The 27,921-nt window shown below is 51.0% G+C and overlaps 4 protein-coding genes across 9 annotated transcripts in view; 2 read left to right on the top strand and 2 right to left on the bottom strand.

The window, feature by feature from the left end:
* Perm1 (PPARGC1 and ESRR induced regulator, muscle 1) overlaps positions 1 to 1,271 on the top strand; it is a 51,303-nt gene extending 50,032 nt beyond the window's left edge. For both annotated transcript variants that reach the window (XM_052716668.1, XM_052716669.1), the window contains exon 4: positions 12 to 1,271. In XM_052716668.1, the coding sequence (XP_052572628.1) occupies positions 12 to 124 (113 nt within the window). In that variant the 3' untranslated portion in view covers positions 125 to 1,271. The remainder of the gene's footprint in view (positions 1 to 11) is intronic.
* On the bottom strand, positions 1,252 to 9,303 carry Plekhn1 (pleckstrin homology domain containing N1). 3 transcript variants are annotated; one of them, XM_052716672.1, is made up of 16 exons: positions 8,464 to 9,303; positions 8,272 to 8,371; positions 5,541 to 5,687; positions 5,358 to 5,438; positions 5,206 to 5,278; positions 4,931 to 5,058; positions 4,737 to 4,850; positions 4,551 to 4,631; positions 3,853 to 3,928; positions 3,556 to 3,704; positions 3,295 to 3,435; positions 2,936 to 3,082; positions 2,639 to 2,779; positions 2,259 to 2,489; positions 1,979 to 2,027; positions 1,252 to 1,894 (listed from the first exon to the last, which is right to left on the bottom strand). In XM_052716672.1, the coding sequence occupies exons 1-16, from the start codon at positions 8,544 to 8,546 to the stop codon at positions 1,791 to 1,793; spliced, it is 1,845 nt and encodes a 614-aa protein (XP_052572632.1). In that variant the 5' UTR covers positions 8,547 to 9,303; the 3' UTR covers positions 1,252 to 1,790. The 3 variants fall into 3 exon arrangements, with proteins under 3 accessions (XP_052572632.1, XP_052572634.1, XP_052572635.1); XM_052716674.1 differs by having other exon boundaries at positions 2,259 to 2,486; XM_052716675.1 differs by lacking the exon at positions 3,295 to 3,435.
* A 129-nt stretch (positions 9,304 to 9,432) lies between these two features.
* On the bottom strand, positions 9,433 to 14,992 carry Klhl17 (kelch like family member 17). Of its 2 annotated transcripts, none has more exons than XM_052716670.1 (12): positions 14,767 to 14,992; positions 13,937 to 14,196; positions 13,727 to 13,848; positions 13,359 to 13,580; positions 12,761 to 12,907; positions 12,317 to 12,530; positions 11,928 to 12,072; positions 11,676 to 11,843; positions 11,185 to 11,273; positions 10,997 to 11,070; positions 10,600 to 10,781; positions 9,433 to 10,358 (listed from the first exon to the last, which is right to left on the bottom strand). In XM_052716670.1, the coding sequence occupies exons 1-12, from the start codon at positions 14,865 to 14,867 to the stop codon at positions 10,130 to 10,132; spliced, it is 1,953 nt and encodes a 650-aa protein (XP_052572630.1). In that variant the 5' UTR covers positions 14,868 to 14,992; the 3' UTR covers positions 9,433 to 10,129. The 2 variants fall into 2 exon arrangements, with proteins under 2 accessions (XP_052572630.1, XP_052572631.1); XM_052716671.1 differs by having other exon boundaries at positions 12,761 to 12,877.
* A 1,819-nt stretch (positions 14,993 to 16,811) lies between these two features.
* The window catches only part of Noc2l (NOC2 like nucleolar associated transcriptional repressor), a 12,304-nt gene continuing 1,194 nt past the window's right edge, over positions 16,812 to 27,921 (top strand). The window contains exons 1-17 of one of the 2 annotated variants that reach the window (XM_052715183.1): positions 16,812 to 16,941; positions 17,053 to 17,211; positions 18,137 to 18,311; positions 18,394 to 18,522; positions 20,167 to 20,287; positions 20,376 to 20,466; positions 20,679 to 20,757; positions 21,045 to 21,155; positions 21,427 to 21,540; positions 22,399 to 22,587; positions 22,752 to 22,891; positions 23,676 to 23,787; positions 24,759 to 24,872; positions 25,283 to 25,384; positions 26,525 to 26,668; positions 26,788 to 26,901; positions 27,182 to 27,320. In XM_052715183.1, the coding sequence (XP_052571143.1) occupies positions 16,835 to 16,941; positions 17,053 to 17,211; positions 18,137 to 18,311; positions 18,394 to 18,522; positions 20,167 to 20,287; positions 20,376 to 20,466; positions 20,679 to 20,757; positions 21,045 to 21,155; positions 21,427 to 21,540; positions 22,399 to 22,587; positions 22,752 to 22,891; positions 23,676 to 23,787; positions 24,759 to 24,872; positions 25,283 to 25,384; positions 26,525 to 26,668; positions 26,788 to 26,901; positions 27,182 to 27,320 (2,140 nt within the window). In that variant the 5' untranslated portion in view covers positions 16,812 to 16,834. The remainder of the gene's footprint in view (positions 16,942 to 17,052; positions 17,212 to 18,136; positions 18,312 to 18,393; positions 18,523 to 20,166; positions 20,288 to 20,375; positions 20,467 to 20,678; positions 20,758 to 21,044; positions 21,156 to 21,426; positions 21,541 to 22,398; positions 22,588 to 22,751; positions 22,892 to 23,675; positions 23,788 to 24,758; positions 24,873 to 25,282; positions 25,385 to 26,524; positions 26,669 to 26,787; positions 26,902 to 27,181; positions 27,321 to 27,921) is intronic. The other variant, XM_052715184.1, reaches the window with a different exon arrangement.

Below are 27,921 nucleotides of genomic sequence, written 5' to 3'. Positions count from 1 at the left end.
CTCTCTTACAGTCTTGCTGGCCAACCTTGGCACCATCTCTGCTATCCGCTACTTCCGCCGTCAGGTTGGAAGAGGGCGTAATGGCAGACCAAGACCAAGTTCCAACTCAAGCCCAAGCTGCTAGGAGCCAGGCTGGCCTGGTGAGGCATGGGGCACGGGGATGAACCCAGGTGACAAGGACAAGATCTTGCTCTTCTCTCCACCCTTTGATCCCTGACTTCTGAGGCATCTAGGAAGGAGCCAGTATCTGTGGGTGCTGACTTACTTGGACTCAACCTAAGGGTCCAGCCAGTGGCTAAGACCAAGGCCATTTTCCATACCTGAGAGGGTAGAGATTCAGGATTGTGGGTGAGTGGGCCCTGAGCCAGGAGCTAGGTAATAGGGCATCAGATTTGCAAGTAAAAACCACAGGGCACATAGCTATATTTGAATTTACATGAAGTACTTGAGATGTACTTGTATGAAGAAATTATTTGTTGTTATCTGAAATCCAACTTAATTGGGCACCCTGCCTTTTGTCTGGTCATAAATAAAGGATGAGCAGCAGAAGAGGACTCTACAGTAAGTGTAAAAGCAAAAAGGCCCCTCTGGGTCTGGGCCAAGGGGCTACTAAGTGCCTTCAAAGCTAGAGGGAGGCAGTTCAAGAAACTGCTCTACTGAAAGGCAGGCTTGGCTGTCAAGGGCCTCCAAGGCCCTGATCCCTAAGGCACCACAGCCACAGCTTGCCTAGGCCTGGGCTGAGTCAATGAATAGGTTCTAGGACAGTGGTTCTCAACCTTCCTAATGCTGCAACCTTTTAATACAGTTCCTCATGTTGTGGTGACCCCCAACATAAAATTATTTTTGTTGCAACTTCATAACTGTAATTTTGCTACTGTTATGGATTGTAATGTAACTATTTTTGGAGCTAGAGGCTTGCCAAGGGTGTTTCAACCCACAGGTTAAGAACCACTGTTCTAGGAGATATCTCTGGGAATGGCTTCTGAGGCCCCTGGAATATGGGATCTGTGGGACAGGGCTGGATCTTCTCCAAGAGCCCTGGATAGGATATACATAGAATTTGATAGCATCCTATGGAAGGATTGTCTCCTGATACTATATGGAGCTTGAGTGAAGCCAAGGCTAAGAGAAGTTGTGAGTGGGAAGGTAGCTGAAGGGACTGAGGTGGCATAGTGAAAATAGCAAACGAAGGTCTTCAGGATGGTGGGGTACTCTGGCTGCTCAGAGGGGAACACAGGGACACAGCACCAATAAAATCTCTTTCTTGTTTATGGTGTTAGTCTTTTTGACCAGCCTTACCCTATGCACCCAACAGTACTGGATCTTCCCATACTCCTCTGTTTCTTGTGATAGTTCTCAACCTAATGACCTCTGACCTCATGTCCTCTGTCTTCACATGTTGAGTTTGATGACCTGACTTTTTTTTCTGTGCTCTGTATTTCACATTCATGCTGTTCCCCACTTCTAAGTAAATACCTGCTCTAGCACTTTCATTCTTTCTTCCCTAGAGGTATAAGCCCTGGGGATATCCAGGATCTCACTGATATACCTCACTGGTTTGTTCCTAGGAAGAGTTACCTCCTCTTAGTTGCTCTAGTTGCTAAAGTTGAGGAGCTAGAGCCTGGTGAGAGGTGCTTCTATCCTCAGAGTTCTAGAGACACCCTTAACTGGTTGGGGTTAGTTAGCCCTGGTGGATTTAATGTGGGTCACAGGACTGGTATGGCGGCATACTCTTATCCAGATTGATACTGGTTGGCTGTGTTTCTGAGAAGCAGCCCACCTGGGGCCCATTAGATCCACTGGATGAGTCCCATATCCAATGGAGTCTTCCTGAGCTGTGTCCACTTCTGGTGGGAGGGAGAGGAAGTCTTGTTCCAGGTAGGAGCCTCCTCATCTAGTAGGGATGTCATAGACAAGTCAAACATCAGTCTTTAGGAAATAGCACCCCTTCCCTGAGGGAGAGGAGACCCTCACTCACCTGGGGGAGGTGACAGGGAACTGAGTGTACTTTCTCTGGTAGAGGTGACCTGGGAGCCCCAAAATACAAGTCTTAAAGCCAGCACAGATCAGTCTCCTTGATCTGCCAGTCTCTTGCCACTTTCTTCTCTTTACCTTCCAGCTTCCTGTCCTACTGAACTGTCTCTATCCCTGGTTTCTCCCTGTCCCATTTTCTGCTTTTCTCCTTGGCGTCCTAGAACCTTCTACCCAACATCCCCTGATCCTGAAGCCTCCACACCAGAGTGGAGGATGTGACTTACAAGCTGAGGGAAGTCTGAAGGCCGTAGCCCTCTGTTCTTGATGGAACCCCGGTGTCTCTGGGAAGCTCTGGACTGCAGGGCACCTTTCTTGGACAGCAAGTGGGAGCCCAGAGGCCTAGGGGAGCTGGAGATTCCAGAGCTGGAGTCAGAGACAGGCACAGACACGGAGACTGAAGGGAACGGGCTTGATAGCTCAGGTCCAGGTGATGTCTGCATCGCACAGAGGAACTGCTGGGAAAATGTGGGTTACCTGAAGCCCTGGTCTGGGACCACTCTGAAGCCTAGGAACCCCTTGCCCAGAAGAACCCTCCCTTCATAGTTTTCAGGCTTCTGACATCTCCTGATCTCACTGTAGCATATCCACCTAGTAGTACACTGACCTCATCTAGGCCTTGGAGGTCTGTAATCTTGCGGTGGGATGTAGCTGGTGGTGTGTAGGGATCAGCATAGAGCGGAGAGTGTGGAATATCCAAAGAGTGGTCCTGAGCCTCTGGGCCACTATCTAGGTCCAGTGCACTCATCTACAAGAAGAAGGAGATACATGGATTCCCTTAGTTAGATGCAACAAGAACCTTCTGTGCTCAGTACATGAGGTCTCTGTGTGTTCCATCTAGAGTAGCAAGAAAGTAGAAGCAGAAGGGATAGTGGCCTGGGGTCAGGGTATGTGGTGGGCTCACCTTGGTCAGGTCCAGGTGCAGGGGCAGTGGGACAGCTGAGCCAGATACTTCCCTTCGAGCTTTGCCCCTGGGAGACTGGCTACTGCCACTGTGCCTCAGCTCTATCTTCTTTTGGCCAGTGCTGGCACAGTTAGAGTTGGTCTGGTTCTGTGGACACCAAGAACCACCCAGAAAGATCTCCAGGGCTTCTTTCCCACACACTCTTCTATGAGGCTATACGAAGGTCCCTTCAGTTCAAGTTCCCTCCCTGGCGAACTATGGTCCAGGGTCACTGTGGGACAGTGGGACCTAGTCTCCCCAGAAGACAGAAGTCCTGTGTTTTCTTATCCCCATCCCATGTCATTCCTTTAGGTACTTACAGGTACAGGCTGGGCAGGGAAGCCTATAGTGGTTGGCACTGAGGATTCAGGGAGGGATTGGCTGGTGGGGAGCACTGGACACTCTAATTTGCAGCTGGTTTGTCCATTGGAAGAGAGTGAGCCTCGGCCTCTACCCACAACCTAAGCAGCAGAGGTAAGGTGAGTGGCTAGATCTGTCTCCTTATCTATCCCTGCTTGGACCTACCATTTTGCTCCCTAGTTTGCACCACCTGAGTTATAGGGACCTCACTGACCCCTCACCTGTATGGATCCATGCAGTCCTGGGAAATTCTCTGGGCCAGGCAGCAGGTGGGCCCCATCCCTATGAGAGACAGTCCGGAGGCACAGCAGCCATTGACTATAATCCTCATAACTGGCACATACCACACGGATGGTGTTGATGAGGCAGCCTAGCACACAGACATGTGAACTAAGGTCTGGCAAGACAGGTACATTCCTTACCCCACAGAGACCCCAGCAAAGAGTTTGAGCATCTACCATACTAACTCTTAGTAGAAGCCCAATCAGACAGTGAGTAGATTCTGGATAGGACCCTACCTTCAATGAGAAAAGAGCGGATCTCCTTTTCCTTCTCTTCTAGGTTGATGTGAATGGCACTTAGTGGAAGCTCCCCCTGTAGAGTGAGGACTAGGTATTTATCTGTGTCATCTCAGCCTCTTCCTAGCCCTACCTTCCATCCTGCCCTCCAGACCTGGGCTGGAAACTCAAGCTACTCTAGCACTGAGGATGACACTCTGGGAAAGGCTAGGCAGCTTTGTTCTGAGATATCTCCACTTTACTTCCTGTTGGTTTTTCTCCAGCTGATGCCAGTTGTAGACAGATGATGCTTATAGGGATTAGTCCTTGTCAGGGAAGCTCCCTTGGTATGTTTTTAAGTGACTGTGATACACACCAGTATCATGCTCTGGTTCCTCCCCCCCCCCCCCCCGCCCCCCAGACATGATGCATGGAAGGTGCTCAGAGACAAGGGGAAGCATGCACCAGGGATTCCAAGAAGTAGCTTATTCCATTCCACCCACTCCAGGGTTAGTGATGTCCCTCCAAGATGAGAGGAGTTGTAGAGGGTGGAGACTCCTCTTCTATGCCAGAGCAGAGACCAGATTGACCGGGGCAGTGGGGCCAGATGGGTGGAGCCCTGTGCTCTGTCCCAACAAGCCCTGAAATACAGGTTTCTGAGTCCACTCCCACCCCACAAAGGACATCTTCCAGGACAGGTATATGTGGAGAAGGCCAACCTTAAAGCTAAGCCCATCTGGCTCCTCAGAGAAGATGGCCAGGGATGCTGGGTATAGTACCAGAATCCGGTCCCACTGCTCCTGTAAGGGGTCAAAGGATAGAGTGGGGTTGGCACCCAGAGTCCAGCCTTACCTGCTCCTGTATCCTTCCCTATCTCATTGCACCTCATGTCTTTTCCCACCCACCTGAGAGGGCAGATGCTGCAGCTTGACCCTTGAGGCACAGATTGCACTGCCCATGGATTCACACCTGGATGCTCTCCATAGCCGTGTCCAGGGGAGTTCATTCCCCAGGGGAGCCTGGGGAGGAGGAAGGAGTAGGTCAAAGTCAGGCCAGAGAGTCTAGATGGGGGAAAGGCTTGCAGGTTCCTGCTACTGACCTGTGGGGGCACTGAGTGGCACCGTTGCAGACCCCCCAAGAGAGCCATTTGCTTCTCCAGGTGGTAAATCCAGTGACTGAGCTCAGCTTCACTGTGGCAGAGAACAAGGAGCGGGGCAGGCAGTGGGCCTGGGGGCAGAAGAGTCAAGTGGGCTAGGGGAAAAGCTTAGAGCTCCCAGAAGCCCACAGGAAAGTCTCCTTCTCCAGGGGCTTAAAGTAGACCTCCAGGTCCAGGGGTTCTGGTCCAGTGGTGGCCAGCCAGCACTCTCCACATACCTGTAATCTGAAAGGCATGCTCTCTGAACCCATCAATCGTGCAGATGCTCAATTCTGTCAGTGGTAGCAGCCCCTGCCAGAGGAAAGTATAGGAGGGGCTGCAGGGACTCCTAAGGAACAGAGTCCCCCCTCCCTCTGTCTATACCACTCACTTGGAATGTAAGTCCTTCAGAACCATGGGCTTGGAAGTACAGGTGGGAAGGGAACAGCTCTAGATAGCAGTCACTGATGTCCTAGGAGAGAGCAGGGCCACTAGTGTCAGAGGCTGGGGGGACAGCCCCGGAGTAGCATGGATGTTGGTCCCCAAGTATTCCCTAACCTGTTGTGGCTCCTACCTGGCTGTTCTGGAACCGCAGCTGGACCTTGGAATAGTGCACAACCTTTCCTAGGTTCCTCACAGGTGTCCTCCGCCACCCCTTTTTGAATACACTCAGAAATGGCTGTTCCAGATTTTCTGGCTGATTTTCCGGGCCTGGGATGTCCTGGAGGAGCAGGGCTCAGGAGAGGGACCAGATGGGGCCAGATCCCCAGGCAATATACACACAGTTGCTGCATACAGTTCTGATCTGTCCATGCACGGTCACAGAATACATTCATCAAGAATATACACATACAGGCATACCTCACACACACCTAAGCCTCTTCACATGAAAAGTGGAATATGTATATACTATACATATACATATGACTCCTCACAGTCAGAGCTATCTGCTCTGTGGTGCAGACTGAGGTTGGTACATAGTGGGTTCAATCCTTATCTTCATTACCTCCTATGCTATGCAACTTGGCTTTGGTCATTCAACATCCCCAGATTTGTCAAAGAGTTCTGAGGTATATTATGAGGATGAGATAATGCTCAAAGCCTTCTCAAGTGTCCAGTGGCAGCTGGCATTGGTTTCTTACCTGGTTCTATGAAAAAATAAACAAACAAACCAGAGTTCTAGCTTGTAATATTTGCTAATTTCTTTGGTGTAAATATTCCCAACACTGCCCAAATTGAGTTACCAACATGATGTCTGTGAACTTGGAACTGGAAAGAGAAACTAGCCAGCTTTTGTGAGTCTATGCTGATGCCCCAGCTTACAATGTAAACAGTACCTATCTTACAGTAGAAGGTAAAGCATTAGCAGTAGCCTGAGGAGTCATTATGACTGAACTTGGGGCCCAGTCCTCTCCTCCCTTTTTCCATTACATAAGGCACATACATGTCTGACCTTTGCATGTGTAATTCTCTGCTGTGACCACTCAACCTTAACTCCTCATTTCACCCCCTTCAGGGCTTTGCTCAGATTTTACCTTCTGGATGCCCTAAAATTTCAGCCTTTGATTTCACTTAGTCTGGCTTATTTTATCTTCTCTTTTTTGTCTTGACTTTGACATAGGAATGGAAGAAGGTGAGAACAGGAGTCGTGGTGTATTTTGTTTACTGCTGATTCCACATAGCCTAGGACATGACCTGGGATGTACTGGGAGGCAGGGGGAGAGGTAGACTCAATATCTACACAATTCTTAGCCAGTCTTGGAAGAGTCCTCTATATCATATTAGAGATCAGGTAGGAATGGGTAATGATAGCCTGGAGTAAGCTGTGAGCCACAGGCTTAGGAGAGGGATTATGTTGCCTTTGGGAGCTGCCCAGGACCACCTGCAAGGGCTGCTGTGCACTGGCCAAGTTGAACTACTTCTAGTGCAGGCCTAGGAATGTGAACAGACACAAACAACTTCCATCCTTACTGACTCTGGGTGGGGCCTCCTGCACCTACACCCACTGTGGAAACTGATGTCGTATGACACTGAAAAATAGGCCATGAATAGGAAGGGCTATGAAGCTGGTCCTGGTGGCCAAACAGCCTTGGAGCTCTGTCCCCATGAGGGCTTAGCTTGGAGCTGTGGCAGGGTCAGTTCTAGCTCAGGTGCAGAATCTACCTAGAGTCCATAGCCTAGGTACACTGCACAGGAGGACTGGTTCCATGCCTGGCCTGGGTCTCTCCCCCTTAGTCTACTTTCTGAGGGTCATGTTTTGCCCTTTCCAGTTCTGGCTAGGGTCAACTACCCAAGAGTTTTGGGATTCCCTCCCAGAATTACATCCTGGGCCTGACTAGAGGGAGTCAGAGTCTGAGATATGGCCACAGGGAAGGATGCCACACTTGGTCACTTCAGGCTCCATCTTCCTTTCTACCTTTTTGAGGCAGCAAGGTTTTTGAAAATGATATCTGCCTGCAGAGAGCCCTGGGACCTCAGAGACCAGGAAAGGCTGTGACACAATTTTTCCTGGCTTCCTGGTAGACTGTGAGAAAGGTACACTTTGGGAGTTTACATCAGCTGCAGCACCCAAGAATACAGGATGGGAGCCTTGCCCCAGCCCCGGTAGAGGCTGCACATATAACAGAGCCTGGTCTACTGGGGTGGGTGTGGTTCTCCAAGAACAGCACAGTAGGAGGTGTTCCTGTCAGACCTGCAGCCCAGGCTCCTCCCAAGTATTGCCAGAGAGTTAGGAAAAGGGGAGGGGAACGGTATCTTTTCTCTCAGCTACCCATTAGACCAACAGAATGGTTAGCCCTCTAATATCTCATGACAGGAGGTCTATAGGTACTCTGTAGCTGACTCCTTGCTGTATGGGGATGGGTGCCTGCCTATATGGCAACATGGTAGCTGTGAGCTGCAGATAACCAGAAACAGCTGGGGGTGGGTAACACTTGGGGACTGAGGCCTTCAGTATGCTATTTACCAGGAGCTCCGCCCCCCCCCACAGTTGTTGGGGTAATGGAGGTTGAGGGTGGCCACTGTCCCCCTGATGTGTAACAGACCGGGCAGGCTGGTCTTGGTTTCACTCTCAGCCTAGACTTTTGGTGAGCTCCCCAGGGAGGGGCAGTGTCAACTTCCTTATCTTGTTTTGTATTTGAATCCCTTCAAGCTGGCCAGGGATGACCCTGGGCTGCTGGAAGATGCGATTCCCACATTATCACTCACACTGTGGCATACACAATCATACAAGAGAAGCACAAAACTGTACTCAGACTCCAAGCCCAGTGCCACACCACTCCAGCCAGACACGCCCCTCAGCTCACCGTCCCAGGGATGTAGTGGAAGATCTTGTTAGCCGCGGTGTCCCCATCAGGCCTAGCCTCGGTGCCAAACAGGCCAGCCAGCTTCCTGGCGCTGTCCTCTCTGGGAACAAGGGAAACCGGAGGCTCAAGGCCTGGCACAGGTAGCAGATCCAGGGAGACCCTGTTCCCTTGAGGCCAGGCCACACCCCTCACCTGTTTCCCTTGAGTGAGGGCTTTCTGGAAAAGGAGGCCCGTAGCCTCCTGGGGGTCTGAGGGACGCAGTGGCTGTTCCCCATGGATGGCAGCTGCTAGCTTGGGCTGGGCAGATCGACAGGTCTGGGTCCTTGGGCCCGTCTGCTACCACCTCCCGCCAGTGGGCGTGACCATAAGAAGTCCTGCCCCTACCCTGGGGCTGGAGGAGTCTTCTCTCTGGGTCCGGATTGGCCCCTTTCTGAGGGAAACCTTCCAGTGAGGGCCCAGGTTTTCTAGACCCTAGGCAGGCAGATTGGGGTAGGGCAGACATTTCCTGATTGGACCAGGACCCTAACTTCAGGAGTCAGTAGGACCTGGTCTGTATACACTCTGTCTACCTGTGTTCAGACCAGAAGTGCTTGGATGATGGAATTCTATGAGCACAGAGATCCTTCCTCCCAGTTGGCCCTCCCCTGCCAGGGCACACACATCCTGTTTCCACATGAATCCCAGCTGGTCTGAGTCATTGATGACTGTAGGGGGAGTATGCTCATTGTCAGTGACTCAAGAAGTGCAACACCATATAAAGGGAGGCCAGAACCCTCCCCCAGCTTCTCTCCTGCGGGGGCCAACCTCCACCAGACCCAAGTCAGGGTTCCCAAGGCCTAACCAAATGCAGGAAAGATGCCACGGGCCTCCCAGGTTCCTAAGACAGTAATGATAAAGTAGGGGGCCTATCTTTCTCATGCACCACATAGCCCCAGACCATAGGAGCCTCAGGACTAGTGTAACAGCCAGTCTCTGTTGGTCAACAGATATACCAGTCTCTGTTCCATCTGGATGCAAAAGTACTGTTTTGCAGCCCCAGACATTAATGTAGCATCTGAGTCTGGCTGCACACTAGCCCATAGACCTTCACTTTGTTGTCCAAACAGGAGTCAAGGTGTGCTGTAGGCCCACAAGCAGAGGGTACAAAAGGGGCCAGAGATGTACATTCAGCCTCAGGCCCATGGAGCCCAAGAAACATGTTTATTGTTCAAGTTGGCTCATATTGCTGTTTAGGATCTAAGTGCATGTTGTGTGCCCAGCTCCATAGAAGATTCAGAAAAGACATCACAATGTATACACAAGACATAGGAAAGAAGTCTGCTTTGTTCCCTTCAGGGACAGTGCCTGGTAGAGACAGATAAGTGCTATGTGCAAAGCGCTGGCTAGGGGCTGCATCTTCTTAGAACGCCCTTGCCTCTTCTCCTGTAGTTACAGTTGCTCTGCCCCCTACTGTTTGCAAAGCCCAGCTGTGCTGTTCATCTTTCTTCAGTGGGTGTCCATCCCCAGCATTCCCTGATGCTCCATGAAGGGAGCCAGGCAAGAGGACACTCTGAAGGGCTCTTTGGTCCCCTACATGCAGGAGAGTTGACACTTGAGAGTAAATGTGTGAACTGGTAGCTGCAGCACTTCTCATCCATCAATAAATAGTGAATCAATAAATAAGTGAGTAAACAAACAGCACACAAATAAATGAACCAGGACAAATGAATACAGAGACCAAGACAGAAGGAACAAGAAATCCCTGGTGGGGTATGTGATCTGCCCTAACACTTGGTGGAAGAGACAGAGGTGGAAGGGTCACCCCATAGGGTTTAAGGCATGTGGGAGGCTGCAGGGCCTCTGTGCAGTCTGACATGTGTCAGAGGCTGGTAGAGGACACAGACAGCGTGGGTGAGGAAGGTGGTGGGAAGTTGAGCAGCTCCAGCACTGCCACACCCACACTGCTGCGTCTCGTGAACATGCAGGATGCTGCCACCCACTTGTTGGTCCTTGGGTTGTACTTCTCTATGGAGTTGAGGCTCGAGCTGCCATCATTGCCCCCCACAGCGTAGAGCCAGCCGTCCATGGCCACCAGGTCATGTGTGCTCCTGGGGGTTGGGTAGGCAAGAGTAAGCCCAAGGGGCAAGTCAAGGGACAAGTCAAATGAGTGGGGCACAGGAGGAAGGACAACAGGGACAGGGCTAGGAAAGGAGCCCCAGGTGCCCAGGAGGAACCCAAGGACCTGCTGCACTGCTGAGGTGCTGTGTACATAACCCCTGGAGCAAGGCTCCTGGAGTAAACCAGATGTAGTGGCAGAACCACTCACCACCCACCCCTGGCCTTATACACCTGCGGATATTCATGGGTGCCACACTCTCCCAGGCACCAGCCTTGGTGCTATATCTCTCCACTGAGTTGAGGCAGCTTGTGCCATCGTTGCCCCCTGCCACATACAGGGCACCCTCGAGCACTGCTACTCCTGCTGAGCTGCGTCGGCTCAGCATGGAGGCCACGGGAGTCCATGAATTCACCTGTAGAGACAAGGGAACAGGCTGGAAGGCAGACCCAACAAAGCACCCACCTGTGCCCCAACATAGACTCTACCCTTGGCTGGGTATCTGAGGGTCAGGGGTGGGATATAGAAAGCAGACCCCTTGGATAGCACAGGTGGCCAGAAGATGGGATAATGCCCCCACTCTACCCAACATTTGAGAGGAGGAAATTGTGATAGGGGTGCGTTATGCACCTGGGGCTCGTACTTCTCCACGGTGGCCAGGTGTGATGAGCTGTCATAACCACCCACGGCGTACAGGTTCCCATCTGTGGGAAGGCAATATACCCACAGAGCTCCTACAGGGTGTAGGGGCCATGGGGTAGGTGGGAAGTGGGTAGGCATGAAAGCAGGTACCACAGGAAGCAGGTCCTGTCACCCACCAAGTGTGGCCACACGCACATATCGCCTCCGGGTGCTCATGGCAGCAATGGATGTCCATGTTCCTGTCAGTGGGTCGTATCGTTCAGCACTGTGGGCACCAGAATGATGCTGATGTTCAACTAACTACAACAGTCAAGTGACTTTTTCCCAGGACCTGCCCCCACCCCACCCCCCACCCCACGGCAAGGCTGTGGTTGAAATCCTGTTCTGGGCATCACAGACTATAAACAGATAGCAAGGTATACTGGGTGGGCACAGGCTACTGGCTGCTTGGACTGGAGGGAGGGACCCAGAGAGAAAAAGGAACAGAATGGTACCAAGGCCCCACTGATGCTGTGGCCTGAGGTGAATAGGCCTTGGGGACCTGGTAGCCTGGATTAGGCAGGACCTCATTCTCTTGGCCAGATGTGACTTCACAGTGAAGCCAGCCTCATCTGCTGCTGCTGAGCCAACCCTGCAAGGCCACTGGGGCCCTAACCCAAACTACTACCTGTTGAGGCAGGAAGCCCCATCATAGCCGCCGGCTGCATACAGAAGCCCATGCAGGGCAGCTACACCCAGGCAGCTTCGCCTTGTGCCCATGGACACCTCGGGCTGCCAGGTATTTGTCACAGGGTCATAGGACTCCACCGTTGCCAGGTCTGAGGTTCCATCATAGCTAGGAGAAGAGTCCATTACTGATCAAGGATGGCCTGGCAGGCATATGACAAACCCCTGACCCATGTCCAGCTCCTATGCTTACCCGCCCACAGCATACAGTCGGTTCCCAATAGCAGCAACTCCTACACGGGCCCGACGTGTGGACATGGAGGCCACCACATGCCAGCGGTCAGTTCGAGTGTCATACGCTTCACAGTCTCCATGGATGGCAAACAGGCTCCCACCACCTGGGAGGTGGGTGACAAAGTAAGTAAAGGGGTTCAGAAAGGCAGGGCAGGAGCCTCTAGTGCAACCCAAGTGCAAAGACATGAAGGCTCCAGGGGTGGGAAGAGATGGGGACTGGGTCGCCCTGGTGGACCCTATACAATAGGGTCTTTGAAATACACAGGTCATAAGTGTAATGGACTTTGTATTCTGAGTTTGGGTAGATGGCCTAGGGCAAGAATGGGAAGGAGAAGGGGTTCAGCATACCAACAGCAAAGAGCACAGGACCAGCACCCTCACAGCGACGGGGTCTTGTGCGGCTAGTACCCAGAACACCCCTCTGCTCAGGCAGCAGGTGGAACTTAAGAGCCTCAATGAGCAGATCCTTGCAGTCAGGATGATGCCTCACAAGGCTTTCAGCATCGACGTGGCCCAATAGGAAGTCTCGGCTCAGCAGAGGCAGCCGTACACACTTCATCAGCTAGGGCAGGAGGTGCCAGGTAAGGCAAGACCCTAGGGGATACTTGTCCCAGGGCTAAAACCCACTCAGGTGCCTATAGCACTTGTATGATTAGTTCTTGAGACAGGCGCCTATATCACCCCTAAACAGTTCCTGAATGGAAGATGCTAAGGACTCCAAGAAGTATGATTACACCTTAGCCCCCTGCATTCCCTCCAAGACACCATGAGAGTTCCAGGACCTGGCCTCACCCTTGGTACATGCTGCCTCCGAGTGTCTACATCATGTTTGACCCAGCTCAGGACTGCACGATAGACATCTTCCTCTGAGGGCACGTTCAGGCTATCACTAGAGACCAATTCCAGTACCTGGGGGTGAGAGGTCCTCAGACCCGACATCTGGGTAGGGGAGGGCCCAGAAAACCATGAAGGTGTCTGAGAGTATCAGATAAAGGGCATGTGCATGTGCATGCACAAACACACACACTTAATGTTCTTAGAGCAAAGGACCAAGCAGAGTCATGCACAGATTTTTGGTTCCAGTAATGGTGGTGATAAAGGAGTGAGGGGTGTCCTAGGCCCTGAGTAGCCTTAGGTACATGGAATCAGGGACTGGGGAATCATGGTCCTGGAGTGTGGTAAAGACAGGAATCTAAAGCAGATGATTGGGTGGAGTCAGAAGATGTGGACAGGGTTGGGGGGAGATGGGCAGGGAATGGATCATAGGATGAAGCTTGCACCAGAAACTTGAGAATGAGGATTGCAGAACACTGGCTGCTAGGATCTGGGCTGGGGCAATGTAGGGTATGGGCTGCGCCCAAACTGACTTGTTACCTGCTTCAGTGGTTACCTGCTTCAGTGGCAACAGCATGAACTCCTCAGTCTTGGCCACATCCACGAAGTGCTGCAGCACGTACCTGTGTGCTGCCTTGAGCAGGTCACTGCATGAGTGTGTGTCTGCAAATCCTCGAATGCCCAGGCAGTTGGAAGGGTCAAGCTGGCTCAGGAGGAACTTGCAGCAGGCATCTCGGACACCATTCAACTGTAGAAGGCTGGCAGCTGGGAGTAGAGTCTGGGGCATGAAGATGGGTGAGGCAGGAGGGGGCCAGAGGAGCACGGAGTAACTGGAGATTGAGGAGAGGCATGGGGAGGCCAGGCTACACAGATCTATGGCTGGAGACCCCAGAGGTGTATGGGTGTGGGAATGGCATGCCTCACCTGTACGTTGCCCTCGCCCACCACGATCTCAGCTGTGTATGCAAACTGCACCAGTTGGTCTAAGGCCTGCGGGTCAATGTCATGCAGCGTCACATGTGTCTGTCGGCTCTCACTCATCTCATCTGTGAGGACAGTGGGTCAGGCAGCCTGCCCTGGGAGATGTGCAGAGAGCCCCCTAAGGCTGCCCAGACTGAGGTATGTGGTACTTGCTTGTGAACATAGCGTGGAAGTAGGGGCTGCAGGAGGCCAACACCACCTTATGAGCACGGATCTCCTTGGCTGCCACATGCAGGACGATGTCACACAGGAGGCCACGCTGCCGCATGCGGCTCATAGCCACAAAAGCGTCATGGTAGTGCCGCTTGGAGTTGTGTGCCACACTGTGACCCTCTCGGCTCAGCAGTTGCATCGCACCTTCCATGGGGGCTGCAGGCCGGGCCTGCCTGGGCCGAGCTCGCTCTGCCTCAGGGCTGCAGGCCGCAGGGCTAGGTCAGTGTTTATACACTGTAGGGAACCACTCACCCACCCTTGAGAACTCTGGCACAGCCAAGGCAGCTGCAGTCTATCCCGAGCAGTTCAGTCACCTGGGACCAATAGCCCATCAAGGACCATCCTGTCACTCATTGACACTTTCCAGGGCTCAAGTTCTCGCTCCCGTCAAGGAACCTCCCTAGAGCCAGTGCAGATTCTTTCCTAAACCTAAGCCTGCTCCCAACTGGGGCTTGCCCCCTTCCTCTGCTCACTACCTCTCCTAGGGCTCCATGCTCCTCTTCTAGTGCCCCGGGAGAAGCAGGCATTTCCCAGAGAGCGGTTGTCCTCAGCACTCATTGTGAGCGCAGTAGGCGCTGGAGAGTAGTTGGCCAATGCTATCCCTCGGAAGTGAATTCCCAGATCCCACTCACCTCACCCGGCCCTGGGAGCAGCCCCTTCTGCCCCATTCTGTAGATCTGTTCAAGTACGGCCGGAGCACCAAAGGGCTAAGACCCTGCACCACTGCTTGCCGGTCGCCATCCCTCCCTCCAACCCTCCACCCCACTCACGCCGGAGGCTGGGGCGGCGGGGGCGCCTCAGGCCCGGGCCCCGGGCTGCTGTGCTCTGGACTCTGCGTCCTGCCAGCAGGCCGCTCCCCACGGGGCTGCATAACTTTAGCAGCCAAACCCGCGGCAGACCGCGGAACGCAATGTGACGGATTCCGACAGCAGGAAGACTGCTTGGCCTCAGCGTCCACTCCGGCACCCGCCCGTCTCCGCAGCCCCTGTTTCTCGGCGCCGCCCGCCCTGCTTCAAACAAGGTTGCAGGACCTGCCCCACCCCCCAAACCCCCCTGTAGACGTCAGCATTGCGCAGCCAACCTCCCTCGACTAGGGAGCCCTACTCCAAGAATGTCCCAAACGGCCTATAGCCTCTGTGTTAGCTCCAAGTTCCGGTATCCCAGCACTCACCAGCTAGATATTGCTATGACTGACAAAGCTCTATTGCGCTGGGGTCGCGCTGGGTGCAAGCCCTCGAGTCTCCTCAGGCCTTCCTTTCACAAGCGTGTGGAAAGGTAAACTCCATCCTGGTTCAGCGTTCCTACACATACATGTTTTGAGCATTAGATGGATGGGGGCTGCTAGGGTCTGCCAGATGTTGTGTTATCCATTGAAATGGATACAGCATTCTTTCTTGTCACACCCAGGCTCGCCAAGAAATTAGGTCTCCTCTGACTAAAATATTAATATTAATAATAAATAATAATAATAATAATTTATGTGTATGGCTGTTTTGCCTATTGTATATTATGTAAACTATGTGCATGCAGTGCTTACAGAAGAGAGCATCAGATCTGGGACTGAAGTTACAGTTGTGAACCACCCTGTGGATGCTGGGAATTGGATCTGGATCCTCTGAAAGGGCAGCTAGTGCTCTTAAGCCCGAGCCATCTCTCCAGTCCCTGGTTTATTAGAGACAGAGTCTCTCTGTGTGGCTCTGGCTGTCCTAGAGCTCGCTCTGTAGACCAGGATGGTCTCGAATTCAAAGACTCGCATTGCCCAGTGCAGGGCGTTTACCCACCAACCCCACAGTTCCCCAGAATTTTCTTGAGTGCAAACAGCAGGAAATATTAGATAGAAGGATTTAGATTGTGGAGATAAACAGAAAATACAGGACAGCCTCTAGAGGGCCTGGAACCTATTCCAACGGGTCCTGACTGTCTCTGCCCCAGGGAATTTATAGAGACGCCAAGGGATGGAGCAAAAGACACCCCCCCCCCCCCCCCCCCCCCCGTCCCCCAGCCAAGTGCCGAACATCTCAGACACCTGCACTCAGGCCCGTGGTCCTAATCATCCTCTCTATGCAGACCTGCTGAGTAAAGCCACTAGTAACCTGAAAACGGGCTCCCACAGCCCAGCCAGCCCCTGGTTTAAAATTAAAAAAAAAATTTTTTTGGGGGGGGGATTGGACTACACAGAGAAACACTGTCTAGAAAACAAAACAAATACTTATTCCTGTGTGTGTGTGAGAGAGAGAGAGAGAGAGAGAGAGAGACAGAGACAGAGAGAGACAAAGAGAGAGTTTTTGACTTTAAATGCATCATTCCTATGCAGTACTCATGGAAGCCAGAAGAGGACATTATTCGATCTCTTTAAACCAGAGTTACAGATAGCTGTGAGTCACCTTGTGGGTGCTGGAAATTGAGCCTGGGTCCTCGGCAAATGTAGCAAGTGCTCTTAACTGCTGAGCCATCTCTCCAGCCCCCCTTCTGATTTTTGATTAACTGCCAGCGTCTGTGTTGCCGTTTAGGCCCTCTTGTTTTTTTCTCACTATAGCCACTTCTTACGTTATTGGTTTGTAAGCACTGTTTGTATAGGAGGATCAGTTGTCATAGGCACTGCACTGCACACACAGTACAGATGAGCTGAAGGTAGGGCTGTCCGGATTTCCAGCCTTGTGTTTCCCGGGTGGAACCGTTGTTACTGCGTTTTATGAAGGCATTGAGCTGTGAGCGCCAGTGAATTCGTGCAGAAGTAACTGCTTAGCACGTCTGCTGAGCCAATAGGACGAAGGCGCCCTCCCGCCTGGGGACGCCAGCAGTACCATTCGAGAACCCTAAAGCCACCAGCATGGTAGGATGGGCGGGGCTCGCGAGAGGAAGTGTGGCGGCGCGCGGCATTCTGGGCCCGGAAGCGTGGCGCACGCTGTTTTGGACATCATGGCCCTGTCTCGCGCTCCCAGGAGGTGAGTTGAGTAAGTGGGCTGCCTGATCCCTGGCAGGCAGTCGCTCCCAGGGTTCTGTTTCTAAGGCTAGAGGACTGGCAGAGGTTGTGACCTAATGTAACCAACCCTCAGGCGACTTGCGGAGCTGACAGTGGACGAGTTCTTGGCTTCCGGCTTTGAGTCCGAGTCCGAATCGGAGCTGGAGGACCTCATGGAGGTTGCGGCGCGGGAGAAAAAAAAGCGAAGAGTCTTCCTTAGCCCGGAGCAGCCGGGCACGCGCACCTCACCCAAGTGAGAGCCTGCACTACTATCCCCGGCTTCGCCGCACGGCGAAGTAGTTCTTTGGTCCCGCGCCGTTGCACATTACCGTGGGTCAGCCGTCTTTGCGTCGAGACCCGCAGTGTAGAAGGCTTTTTGTTTTGTTTTGTTTCTTAAACCAAGAAACGCACTTGGTCCTGGATAAATCAGTGGTTGGCATGTGTTGGAGGAAACGTGCTATGGGTGGAAGGGAAAACCGGATGCCGGAGGACGTGTTTGCAGAACGTCTCTGGGTGGGATGCAGAGGTGGGGGCAGGGCTTGATATTAAATAATGGCAACTTGAGCGGGAACTGCAAAGTACTTAAAGTGAACAGCCTTTGAGGAATTAGAGTGTGGCTGTGGCGGAACAACAAACCCAGGAAAGTAGCAAGCGATGAGTTACAATGAGGGAGCCTGATTCTGTAAGATCTCTTGGTAAAATGGGAAGCTGTCCCAGGGTTGAGCAGTAAAATGACGTTAGGTAACCGGGGGGTGGGGGTGGGGGTGTCTCAGATGGTTGTAATTGGAAGAGTTGTGAGTTGCAAGGTTGGAAATGGAGAGTTTTGAGGGGGAAGCTCACACATAGTTTGGAAGTGTTGCTGTAGGAGAGCTAATAACTACAACAATGGGGTGAACATGGGTGCATGGCTGGTGTGGAAGAACCCTGATTATATGCTACATTTGAAATGATTATGTTGAAACAATATCAGAGGTGCTGTGTGTGTTAGTATGGAAGACAGATGAGCCTGATGATTTATCTATGGAAAATCTTCCTGCTTGGTCATTGGTACCTACTGCGAAGGGAACATAGTAATATCACAGCCTCATTGAGGCAACAAGCAAGCTGGCTATGTGGAAGGACAAGGAACTCCTTCCCTTTTGGTTTTTCACTGGCCTTACTGACACCCACTTTCTCAGCCCACATAAGGGATGTGCTTCTGAGCACAAAGACCAGCTCTCTCGACTGAAGGACAGAGACCCTGAGTTCTACAAGTTCCTGCAGGAGAATGACCAGAGCCTACTAGACTTCAGTGACTCTGACAGCTCTGAGGAGGAGGAAGAGCAATTCCACTCCCTGCCAGACATGCTGGAGGTGAAAACTGGCAGACCTGGGCAGTGGGGTACCTATGATCTCTATACCCTGCCCCAAATTTGTCCTCTTGTATCTGGTACAGGAAGCAAGTGAGACTGAGGAGGATGGAGGAGAGGACAGTGACACATTCCCCAGAGGATTACAAAGGAAGAAGAATGAGCCTGTACCAGTTACCCTTGCCATGATGGAGAGATGGAAACAGGGGGCCATGGTGAGAGGCAATATAAGCTGGGTGGCTGGATCTCCACAGGCAGGAATCTCTGTCTTTACCTCATTTGAGGTATCACTGTGTAGGAAGAGTGTGTTTCTGGGAAGTACACAATAAGGGTCGTTCTGAGTGCCAGGGTCTTCCAGATGCATCTCCTTAGTTACAGTGCATAGTCCTGCCCAATTTCTTCTTCTCAATCTCTCTATTAGGGTCCTGGCCATTGTGGGGTGAGCATAGAATTTGTTTCATTTTCTTTTCTGTTGCTGTAATGGGATACCACACACTGGACAATTTTTGTTGTTGTTGTTATTGTTTTAATTTTCATTTATTTATTGTATTTCACCTGCATGTATGTTGGTGTACCACATGCATAGATGGTTGTGAACTACCATGTGGGTACTGGAAATTAAACCTGGGTCATGTGGAAGAACAATCAGTACTCTTAACTACCAAGCCATCTCTCCAGCCCTAGACTGGGTAATTTGTAAGGGAACATAATTGACTCACATTCCTGGAGGTTGACAGATCGAAGAGTATGGTGATGGTCTTTAGTAAAGGCCTTGTGTCGTGATGCTTCTTCAGATCTCTCTCTTTTGTGTTGTTAGATATCGAACTGAGGAACTTGTACATTCTAGGCAAGTGTGCTATCCTGAGCCCTGTGTCTGTTGTTTGTTTGTTTGTTTTTAGAGACAGGGTTTCTCTGTATAATAGCCCTGGCTGTCCTGGAACTTACTTTGTAGACCAGGCTGGCCTCAAACTCAGAGAGATCCACCTGACTCTGCCTCAGAATTGCTGGGATTAAAGGCGTGCACCACCACTCCTGGCTTCTGTCTTTTTTCGTTGTTGTTTTGTTTTTGAGGCAGGGTCTCGTTATGTAGTTCTGGCTATCCTGGAGCTATGTAGACCTGTCTCTACCTCCTGAGTGCTGGGATTAAAGGTGTACAGCACCACACTTGTCCCATATGTTTGTCTTAAAAGTCTATTAATGCCCTCATGGGATCCTGAACCTCCTCATTTCATGTAATCTTGATTGCTTTCCAAAGACTCTACTTCTAAATACCACCATGTAAATTTGGATATTAGATTTCTACTACATAAGCTTTTAGGGACATAGTCAGACTTTTAGCATTATTTGTTCACTGAGGAGTAGGAAATGAAGTCAGTGTCCTTTCAACAATTTCACATTTAATTTAGAGCTTTTGAGATTTTTGCAACAGGATATCACTATGTAACCCTAGTGGCTGACCTTGAACTCGTGTGTAGAGCAGTTTGGCCTTAAACTTATAGCAGTCTTCATGCTTTGCTTTTCCAATGCTAGTATAGACATCAGCTATCATGCATAGCTCTTACATTGGTTTCTCCAATGAAGGGAGTGAAAAGGGAGAATTCCCATATACTTTCTGGAGCATATCTGTAATATAGGATTCTCACCACTTCCTCCTCTGACTCCTGAGGCACACTTCCTATTCAGGTGGGTTAAAGGCTCAATTCCTTATTGTTGTTGACTTGTGGTCCAGTGATCTTGGTCCCACTATTGCCCTGGGCTTGAGATTGTGGGTAAGGAACACCTTTTCAACTTGGAGCAGGTTCCTGGAGCCAGGTACTGTGTACTACTCTCCTAGTGATCTCCATCTCTTGCCCCTTCAGCACCACCTTACTCCCAAGCTGTTCCATGAAGTTGTGCAGGCATTCCGAGCAGCTGTAGCCACCACCCAAGGAGACCAGGAAGCTGCTGAGATTTGCAGGTTCCAGGTCACAGATAGTGCTGGTAAGCTGGGGCCAAGACACCTGTGTTAGGCTCCATTGTGATATGTATGTTTGTTAGATGGATGAATGGACACTTTTGTTCCTTACAGTGTTCAATGCCCTGGTTACTTTCTGCATTAGAGATCTCTTTGGTTGCCTTCAGAAGCTGCTGTTTGGAAAGGCACTAAAGGATAGCAGCAGGTGAGGAGATGAAAGCTGGCGGCCTATGCAAGGGGCGGGTGTTGCTTGCAGGTGTCTGTCTGAGCTGTGCTCAAGAAGGTCCTGATAAGCCTCTGTATCTGCCAGCTGTAAGGGGCCCCCTAGCTTTTGTGTATGGGACCAGATTATATGCCCTTGTGCCTGGGTAGATTTGTGTCTGAATTGCAGGAATGGGGTGGGTGTGGTCCCTGCAGGATGCTGCTGCCATCTAGTAGCCCACTCTGGGGGAAGCTCCGTGTGGATGTCAAGACATACCTGAGTGCAGTTGTACAGGTACTGTTTTGGTGGACAAAGAATCCCAGGAGGAGGTAGGTGGTGGTGGTGCATGCTTTTAATCCCAGTGCTTGGGAGGTAGAGGCAGGTGGATCTCTGAGTTAGAGGCCAGCCTGGTCTACAGAGCGAGTTCCAGGATAGCCAAGGCTACACAGAGAAACCCTGTCTCAAAAAACTGAAAGAAAAAAAAAATCCTAGGAGGCTTGGTCATGTCTGGTAGTCTGGTGCTCTCTTTTACTCCAGACTTGAATGAGTTTGAGCCTCATTGTTCTCTTCTGGTTCTTTAGCTGGTAGCCTGTCTGGCTGAAGCCACAGTGTCTGCAGCTGTCCTGCAGCATGTCAGCAGCCTGGTTCCTTACTACCTGACTTTCCCTAAGCAGTGCCGAATGTTACTCAAGGTATGTTAGCCCATCCTGCTCTGTTGTTGTAGCTAGATATGCATGTGGTTGCCTTTCTTGTCCTGCTCTTGGCTAGGGCAGAGGCAGCATTTATGACTGTATTTGGTCCTGCCGTTTTCTCTATACCCCACCAAGGGTCCCAGTCTCAGGTAGCTCTCTGTCCTTTCAGGGCAGCATAGCTTAGTAATGTGAGACTAGGCTCCACTGAGGCATGCCAGCTAGCCATGGAGGGTTCTAGGCCAGGAAAGGCAGTGATGGATCTCTTTCTCAGAGGATGGTGGTTCTGTGGAGCACGGGTGAAGAATCTCTGCGGGTCCTGGCCTTCTTGGTACTCATTAGAGTCTGTCGGCACAAGAAGGAATCCTTCCTTGGTCCTATCCTGAAGGTAGTGTGGATTTTCTATCTGTTCATTAAGATCTGTGTTGGGAATCAGCCTGAGTGCCTGGCAGACAGTGTGTGTAGAGCTGACACCAAACTCTGGGCTGATGGGCCCATAGATCAGTTTTCTTACTAGAAAATAGGGTGGTGTTGGAAATACGAATCCATGCTCTTCTGGGTTCCACCTGGACTCTGATACACTAACTAGGGGTTTTGGGAGGGACAAGGGGGCTCTTTTCCCCTAGGGATAAGAATGTTATATCTAGCCGGGCAGAGGTGGCACACACCTTTAATCCCAGCACTTGGGATCTCTGTGAGTTTGAGGCCAGCCTGGTCTACAGAGAAAGATCCAGGACAGGCACCAAAACTACCCAGAGAAACCCTGTCTCGAACCCATCCCCCCACCCACCCCCACCCCCCCCAAAAAAGAATGTTATATCTAGAAAATAGGATTAGGTCTCAGGCCACAGCCAGGCTCAGACCCTGCTATCCAGCTCCAAGCCCAGGGTGGCCCTTCTGCACATGGAGATCCCCTGGAGTCCCTACTGTACAGCATGAAGCAGAACATATCCTCTACTTTAGTTCTTTAGTCCTGTCCTTGCCTATTCCTCAGCTTACCTCTCTCTTATCATATACCTTCCTCTCTTCTGCGTATCTTTTATATGCCTGAGACTGGTGGGTGGAAGTATGTTAGCTGAGAAACATCAGTCTTGGAGTGCTGGGAACCATACAAGAAAGGAGTCTGCAGCTGAGTGGCCAGGCTGTTTGGAATAGCAGTTATGGTGGAAAGTCCTAGGTAGTGGCAGGTGGCTTGGAACAGAGCAGTGGTTGCTCAGGTGGCTCTTAACTTTGGTTTGTCTGTCAGCAAATGTACATCATGTATGTGAGAAACTGCAAGTTCACCTCTCCCAGTACCCTACCCCTCATAAGCTTCATGCAGCGGACACTGACTGAACTACTTGCCTTGGACCCCAGCATCTCCTATCAACATGCCTTCCTCTACATCCGCCAGCTTGCAGTCCACCTGCGTAATGCCATGACCACAGGCAAGAAGGTACACAGTCAGACCCTTCCAAACAAGTAGCCCCACCCAGCTGGAGCCTTGGGGCATGCTGGATGCCACCTTCTATGGGGGAAATAGCTCACACTCTGGGGAGAAGCTTTGGGTGATTCTGGCAGGGAAGAATGAGCCTTAGGAGTGGACTCCACTTTCACCAGGAGACGTACCAGTCTGTGTACAACTGGCAGTATGTGCACTGCCTCTACTTGTGGTGCCGAGTCCTGAGGACACTTGGTTCCAGTGAGGTTCTACAGCCCCTGCTCTACCCTCTCTCACAGATCATCATCGGCTGCATCAAGTGAGTTCAAGGGCAGGTCTGTGTTAGATTGTCCTGGGGGTTGGGGGCAGTAAGTTCCTCGGGGTATTGGCAGTACTCTTGGTATAGGGCAGAAGTTTAATCTGTCAGCTTTAGTGGGCCACATTGTACAAAGAATGTCCTTGGGTGGGCACACCTTAAATATTGGAGCTTTTGTGTCTGGGTTTTGGTGGTTTCTGCCAAAGAGTCCGAGAAGATGAACTGGTTGTAGATTTTAGGCAGATGGGCTTTGCAGTCAGCCTCCACTTAGGTAAGTAGGTTAGCTGCCCACAATGTAACACCCGTGTGTTTTGAGGCCTGCTTGGGCTCTTGTGCAGTTGAAGGGTTCTTAGAGCTTTTGGTGTGCTGTGAATGTGCTGTATACCTCTGCCAGGAGGGGGCCTTGGCTTCTGTGTCCTTTTGAGCTTTCTTCTGACACTGAAGACTGAAGGAAGGGAAAGGGGCAGATGGTACAAGAAAACCCAAAAGCAGAGGGTGGAGAAGAAAGGGAGGTAAGAGTGAATGAAACCAAGTTAAAGCTGGATGGTGTCTCTCAGTCCCTCAGCTGAGCAGTGGGGCAGTACCCAAGTCCAAGCATTTTGTTATGTTTGGTAACTATTAAATTACTATTTCCCATGGGTGCTACCCTGAGTACTTACCCTGTAGGAGTGACTAGGACCCTCCTGTAGTTGGAGCTTGTGAATAGGGAGGGGTCAGAGGCTGTGGGCAGCTGATGCTGGTGTTTGGGGCTGGCTGCCTGACTAGGCTCTGCTCTTTCCTGCTTCAGGTTGTTGCCCACTGCCCGCTTTTATCCATTGCGCATGCATTGTGTGCGTGCCCTGACGCTGCTGTCCCAGACCATCGGCACCTTCATCCCTGTTTTGCCCTTCATTCTCGAGGTAACTGTGCTAGGCACAACTTGGGTTGGACTCAAATGTCATTTGGAAACCACATCTTCTCTGTGTCTGTCAGTGGTGCCAGTATAGGTTTTGACTGTAACTCTGTGGTCCCTTTGTCTTGGCACATCTTGCAGATCTCCTGCATTTAATCTTACACTTACTGTGACACCTTTCTTGTTTTTCTGGATAGCCTTCCTTCTGACCTCTACTTTGGTTCACTGATCCTGGCTTTGGGCTGTTCAAACCAGGTGCAGGTTTCCTGAGAAAATGACCCACAAAGGTTGAAATCAAGCTCTCTGCTGACAGGGGGTCACTGTCCATTGTTTAACTTATGAGTAGGGTAAAAGGGGGTTTTGAGATCAGCCCTATATACTATTTAGCATCTTTTGCTCAGACTAGAGAAAGAACGTTCCCCACCCCCAGTTTGTCATTAATCATAGCTAGTTCAGCTGCCAGCAGTATTCTGCTACATGAATTCTCTTGTCAAGGGCTTTCCTATAGAACCTTCCCTCTCTATGCTTCTTCATGTATGTACATTGTACCTTCTTGGTTTACCTGCTCTGTGTGTGGGGTCTCCTAGTAGTTGGGGAGGTATCTTTGGATCAAGAGGCCAGGCTAGGCTCCCACTACCCTCTTTTCTTGGGAAGGCCAAAGTGCATAACCTGCAAAGACTAGTGAGGTATGGGAAACACAGTCCCTCCTCTGAGACCTGTCTCTCTCTTCTCTGTATTTGTTTGTTGCTAGTTGTACCCACAGTGCCTGGGATGCAGCTATTTCAGGCCCAGGCCCATATACCCACTATCTCCAAAGGTGGTTCAGTGTACACAGAAGTCCTATGGTTGCCTGTCAAGAGGCTCAGAGTTCTGGAAGGTGGTCAGGGTCTGGAGGCTCTGTGGGCTTTGAGGCTGTCTTTAGTTGTACAGCCTGGTCTTGAGGGATCTCATTGTGTTGGGCTGACACCCTGTGGGTAGATTTTCCAGCAGGTGGACTTCAATAGGCGTCCAGGCCGCATGAGCTCCAGGCCCATCAACTTCTCTGTGATCTTGAAACTGTCCAGTACCAACCTGCAGGAAAAGGCATACCGGGTGAGGCTGGCTTAAGGCCTTCTGGAAAAGGGCTTTGTTTTAGTTGGCTCACAAGGGCTTCAGAGGGTATTGAGGTACAAGAGGGATTGGCATTGTGCAACATTTGTGGTTTCTTTTGAGACAGGATCTCTCTATTATGTAGTCCTGGCTGTCCTGGAAGTTGTTGTATAGATCAGACTGGCCTTGAACTCACAGAGATCCACCTCTCAAGTGCTGGGTTCAAGGGATTTCTGTAGTCATAGGCCAATGACTCTGTAATTCTAGGCCCTGTGAATCTGGGTATTGCTTGGGGAGGCTGTAAGTACTGTGTTATAACCCCCATCTTGGAGATTGAGCAGAGTTAGGGTGAAATATAAGATCATGAACTCCTGGGCTTCACCATCTGATGAGTTTGGGTCTGCCCCCCTCAGGATGGCCTTTTGGAGCAGCTGTATGACCTTATCCTGGAATACTTGCACAGCCAGGCCCATTGCATTGCCTTCCCAGAGTTGGTGCTGCCCACTGTCCTACAGGTATGTGCTCAACACCTCACTCCCCTTCCCTGGCCAGACCCCTTGACATCCTCTTTGTGCTAAGTTAAACAATCTTTTAGTAGGTTTGTCTTCCCCTGGTATAGAGAAACAAAGGGGAAGCTTCCTTGTTCTAGTCCTACAAGACCAGTAGCAAAGCCATGCTTATCCAACTGCCTAGCAGCCAGATCCATTGTGGCTATTGCAGGGGGAGAGTGATCATTTGGCTTGGTAGCTTGAAGAGCTTTTCTCTGGGGACTGTGGAGTTAACTTGTGAAGGATTATCAGCCACTGACAAAGTTGGTCCAGGCCTGAGTAACTTAACCAGGATCTCAAGAATGTATAGGCCCTTCCCCAGGCTGGCTGGAGCTTTCTGTGGTTTAGAGCTACCTGTGGAAGTCTAAAGCTTGGGTTGGTCTGGTGCCCACTCTACTTTCCTAGGTGGTCCTAGGGGTAAAGTGTAGTTCTCCCTCTTTTCAGCTCTTTCTGTGCCCTTCATGAGAGTCTGTTTGCTTTCAACTCAACTATTTCCCATCTTAGGCACTTCTCATAGGAGGGGGCTATTGCTGTCCCAGTCTGGTACTGGTAGGGAATTAACTCTATTACCTATGGGCTTGTTGGGGTGGGGGCACTGCTCATACCTGAGCTATACCTGGCTCAGGCTCATATAGACACAGGTATATGTGTGAAGGCAGAAATTACATACACAGCTGTGCACATGTGCTTGGTCGCTGTTGGTTGTATAATGTGGCAGTGGCCTCCCCCTATGTCTTCTTAGCTGATGATGTCAGGTAATCGGGACACATTTACTTTTGTGCTAAAGGTCCTAGGTATATGGATGTGTAGGTCTAGAATAGGGGTCAGCAGGTGTTTTTCAGTTAAGATCAAATAGCAAAAAAAGTTTATGGTTTTGTGGCTCCTCACAGCTCTTCAGCTGCTTACCTCTCAGGCTGCTGCAGGAGCACTCAGAGAAGCACATGAGTAAAGGAGCCAGGCCTTATGCCTGTGAGACCTAATTAACAGATTGATAGTAGGCCCTTGTGTCTCCTTGTGATTGCCACATGGCTTTTCACTGCCTGGACCCCCTGTGTGGTGGGGAGTAGTCCTGTCACTGGAGCTATACTGCATCCTTCTTTTCTGCAGCTGAAATCTTTTCTCCGGGAGTGCAAAGTAGCTAACTACTGCCGGCAAGTGCGCCAGCTACTGGAGAAGGTGCAGGAGAACGCAGAACATATCCAAAGCCTTCGCCAGAGAGTGACCTTCAGCGTTTCTGACCAAGTGGCAGTGGTGGGTTGGGACTTGGCATCTGCACTGGAATGATGCTGCCTGAAGTCACCAATTAGGGTGTAATAGATGTTTGAGGGTTTTCTGGGGTGAGCATGGTCTTGAATTTACCCAATCCTTAGGATGCTTGGGAGAAGCAGGTCCGAGAAGAGGGGACCCCTCTCACCAGGTACTACAGCCACTGGAGGAAGCTGAGGGACCGTGAGATCCAGCTGGAGATCAGTGGCAAAGAACGGGTATGGCTGGGATCTGGGAAGGTGACCTAGTAGAAAGTGGCCAAGCAGATTACGTGTAAAGGGGTCTGGGTTGGAGTGAAGTTGGAAAAGGAAACAACAGCAGGAGGGAAAAAGGAATGAGTGAAGCCCGTAAAATTGCTGTTTGCCTCTAGGGCATCTAAGTTCCATGTATGGCTGGCTGTAGGTGGTACCTGAGGTGGGGCTGTGCTAAACTAAGCTCAACTCAGTTCTCTTGGCCTCTCCCTACCCCCATCTGTTTTTCTGTTTCTGATCCCTGAAGCTAGAAGACCTGAACTTCCCTGAGATCAAAAGGCGGAAAGTGGAAGAAGACAGGAAGGATGAAGACAGGAAGGAATTAAAAGACCTATTTGAGTTGGACAGTTCTGAGGAAGAGGACAGCACAGACTTCTCCCAGAGAGGTGAGGCCTGAGGTGGGAGTGGTTAGGAGCTGTGTATCAGGGTAGGTGTTTTATGTCTGGCTGGTGGGCAGACCTGTGTTGTGTTGTGTTTTGTTTTTAATACATTTTTTTTTTTCGAGTCAGGGTTTCTCTGTGTAACTTTGGAGCCTGTCCTGGAACTCCTTCTGTAGACCAGGCTGGCCTTGAACTCACAGAGATCCTCCTGCCTCTGCCTCCCAAGTGCTGGGATTAAAGGCGTGTGCCACCACCGCCCGGCTTTGTTTTTTTTTTTTTTTTGGTTTTTCGAGACAGGGTTTCTCTGTGTAGCTTTGCGCCTTTCCTGGAACTCACTTGGTAGTCCAGGCTGGCCTCGAACTCACAGAGATCCGCCTGACTCTGCCTCCCGAGTGCTGGGATTAAAGGCGTGCGCCACCACCGCCCGGCCCGGCTTTGTTTTTAAATTTTTATGTCTGTGTGTTTTATCTACATGTATGTGTATCACATGTGTGCCTGGTGCCCACAGAGGTCAGAAGAGAATGTCGGATCCTTTGGGACTGGAGTTAGAGACAGTTGTGAACCACCATGTAGGTGCTGGGAGTCAAACACAGGTCCTTAAACCAAT

The sequence above is a fragment of the Peromyscus californicus genome, unplaced genomic scaffold (genome assembly GCF_007827085.1).
Source record: "Peromyscus californicus insignis strain IS unplaced genomic scaffold, ASM782708v3 Scaffold_5__1_contigs__length_169319896, whole genome shotgun sequence".
NCBI lineage: Eukaryota > Metazoa > Chordata > Mammalia > Rodentia > Cricetidae > Peromyscus > Peromyscus californicus.
This window is presented reverse-complemented; position numbering and strand designations above follow the sequence as displayed.

Bases quoted from the DNA above. Each gene is read 5' to 3' on its own strand.
- Plekhn1 (XM_052716672.1), bottom strand. From the start codon at position 8,546: ATGGGGAACAGCCACTGCGTCCCTCAGACCCCCAGGAGGCTACGGGCC. The intron at 4,851-4,930 runs GTCAGTAGCAGG...CCTCCTCCCCAG, and splicing joins GCCACTCAGTGCCCCCACAG to GCTCCCCTGGGGAATGAACT. The intron at 2,028-2,258 runs GTAAGTCACATC...TGGGGCTCCCAG, and splicing joins CTTCAGACTTCCCTCAGCTT to GTCACCTCTACCAGAGAAAG.
- Klhl17 (XM_052716670.1), bottom strand. From the start codon at position 14,867: ATGCAGCCCCGTGGGGAGCGGCCTGCTGGCAGGACGCAGAGTCCAGAG. The intron at 12,073-12,316 runs GTATGCTGAACC...CCCACCTCCCAG, and splicing joins TCCTGTGCTCTTTGCTGTTG to GTGGTGGGAGCCTGTTTGCC. The intron at 11,071-11,184 runs GTGGGTGACAGG...GCCTTCCCACAG, and splicing joins TGTGCGTGTGGCCACACTTG to ATGGGAACCTGTACGCCGTG.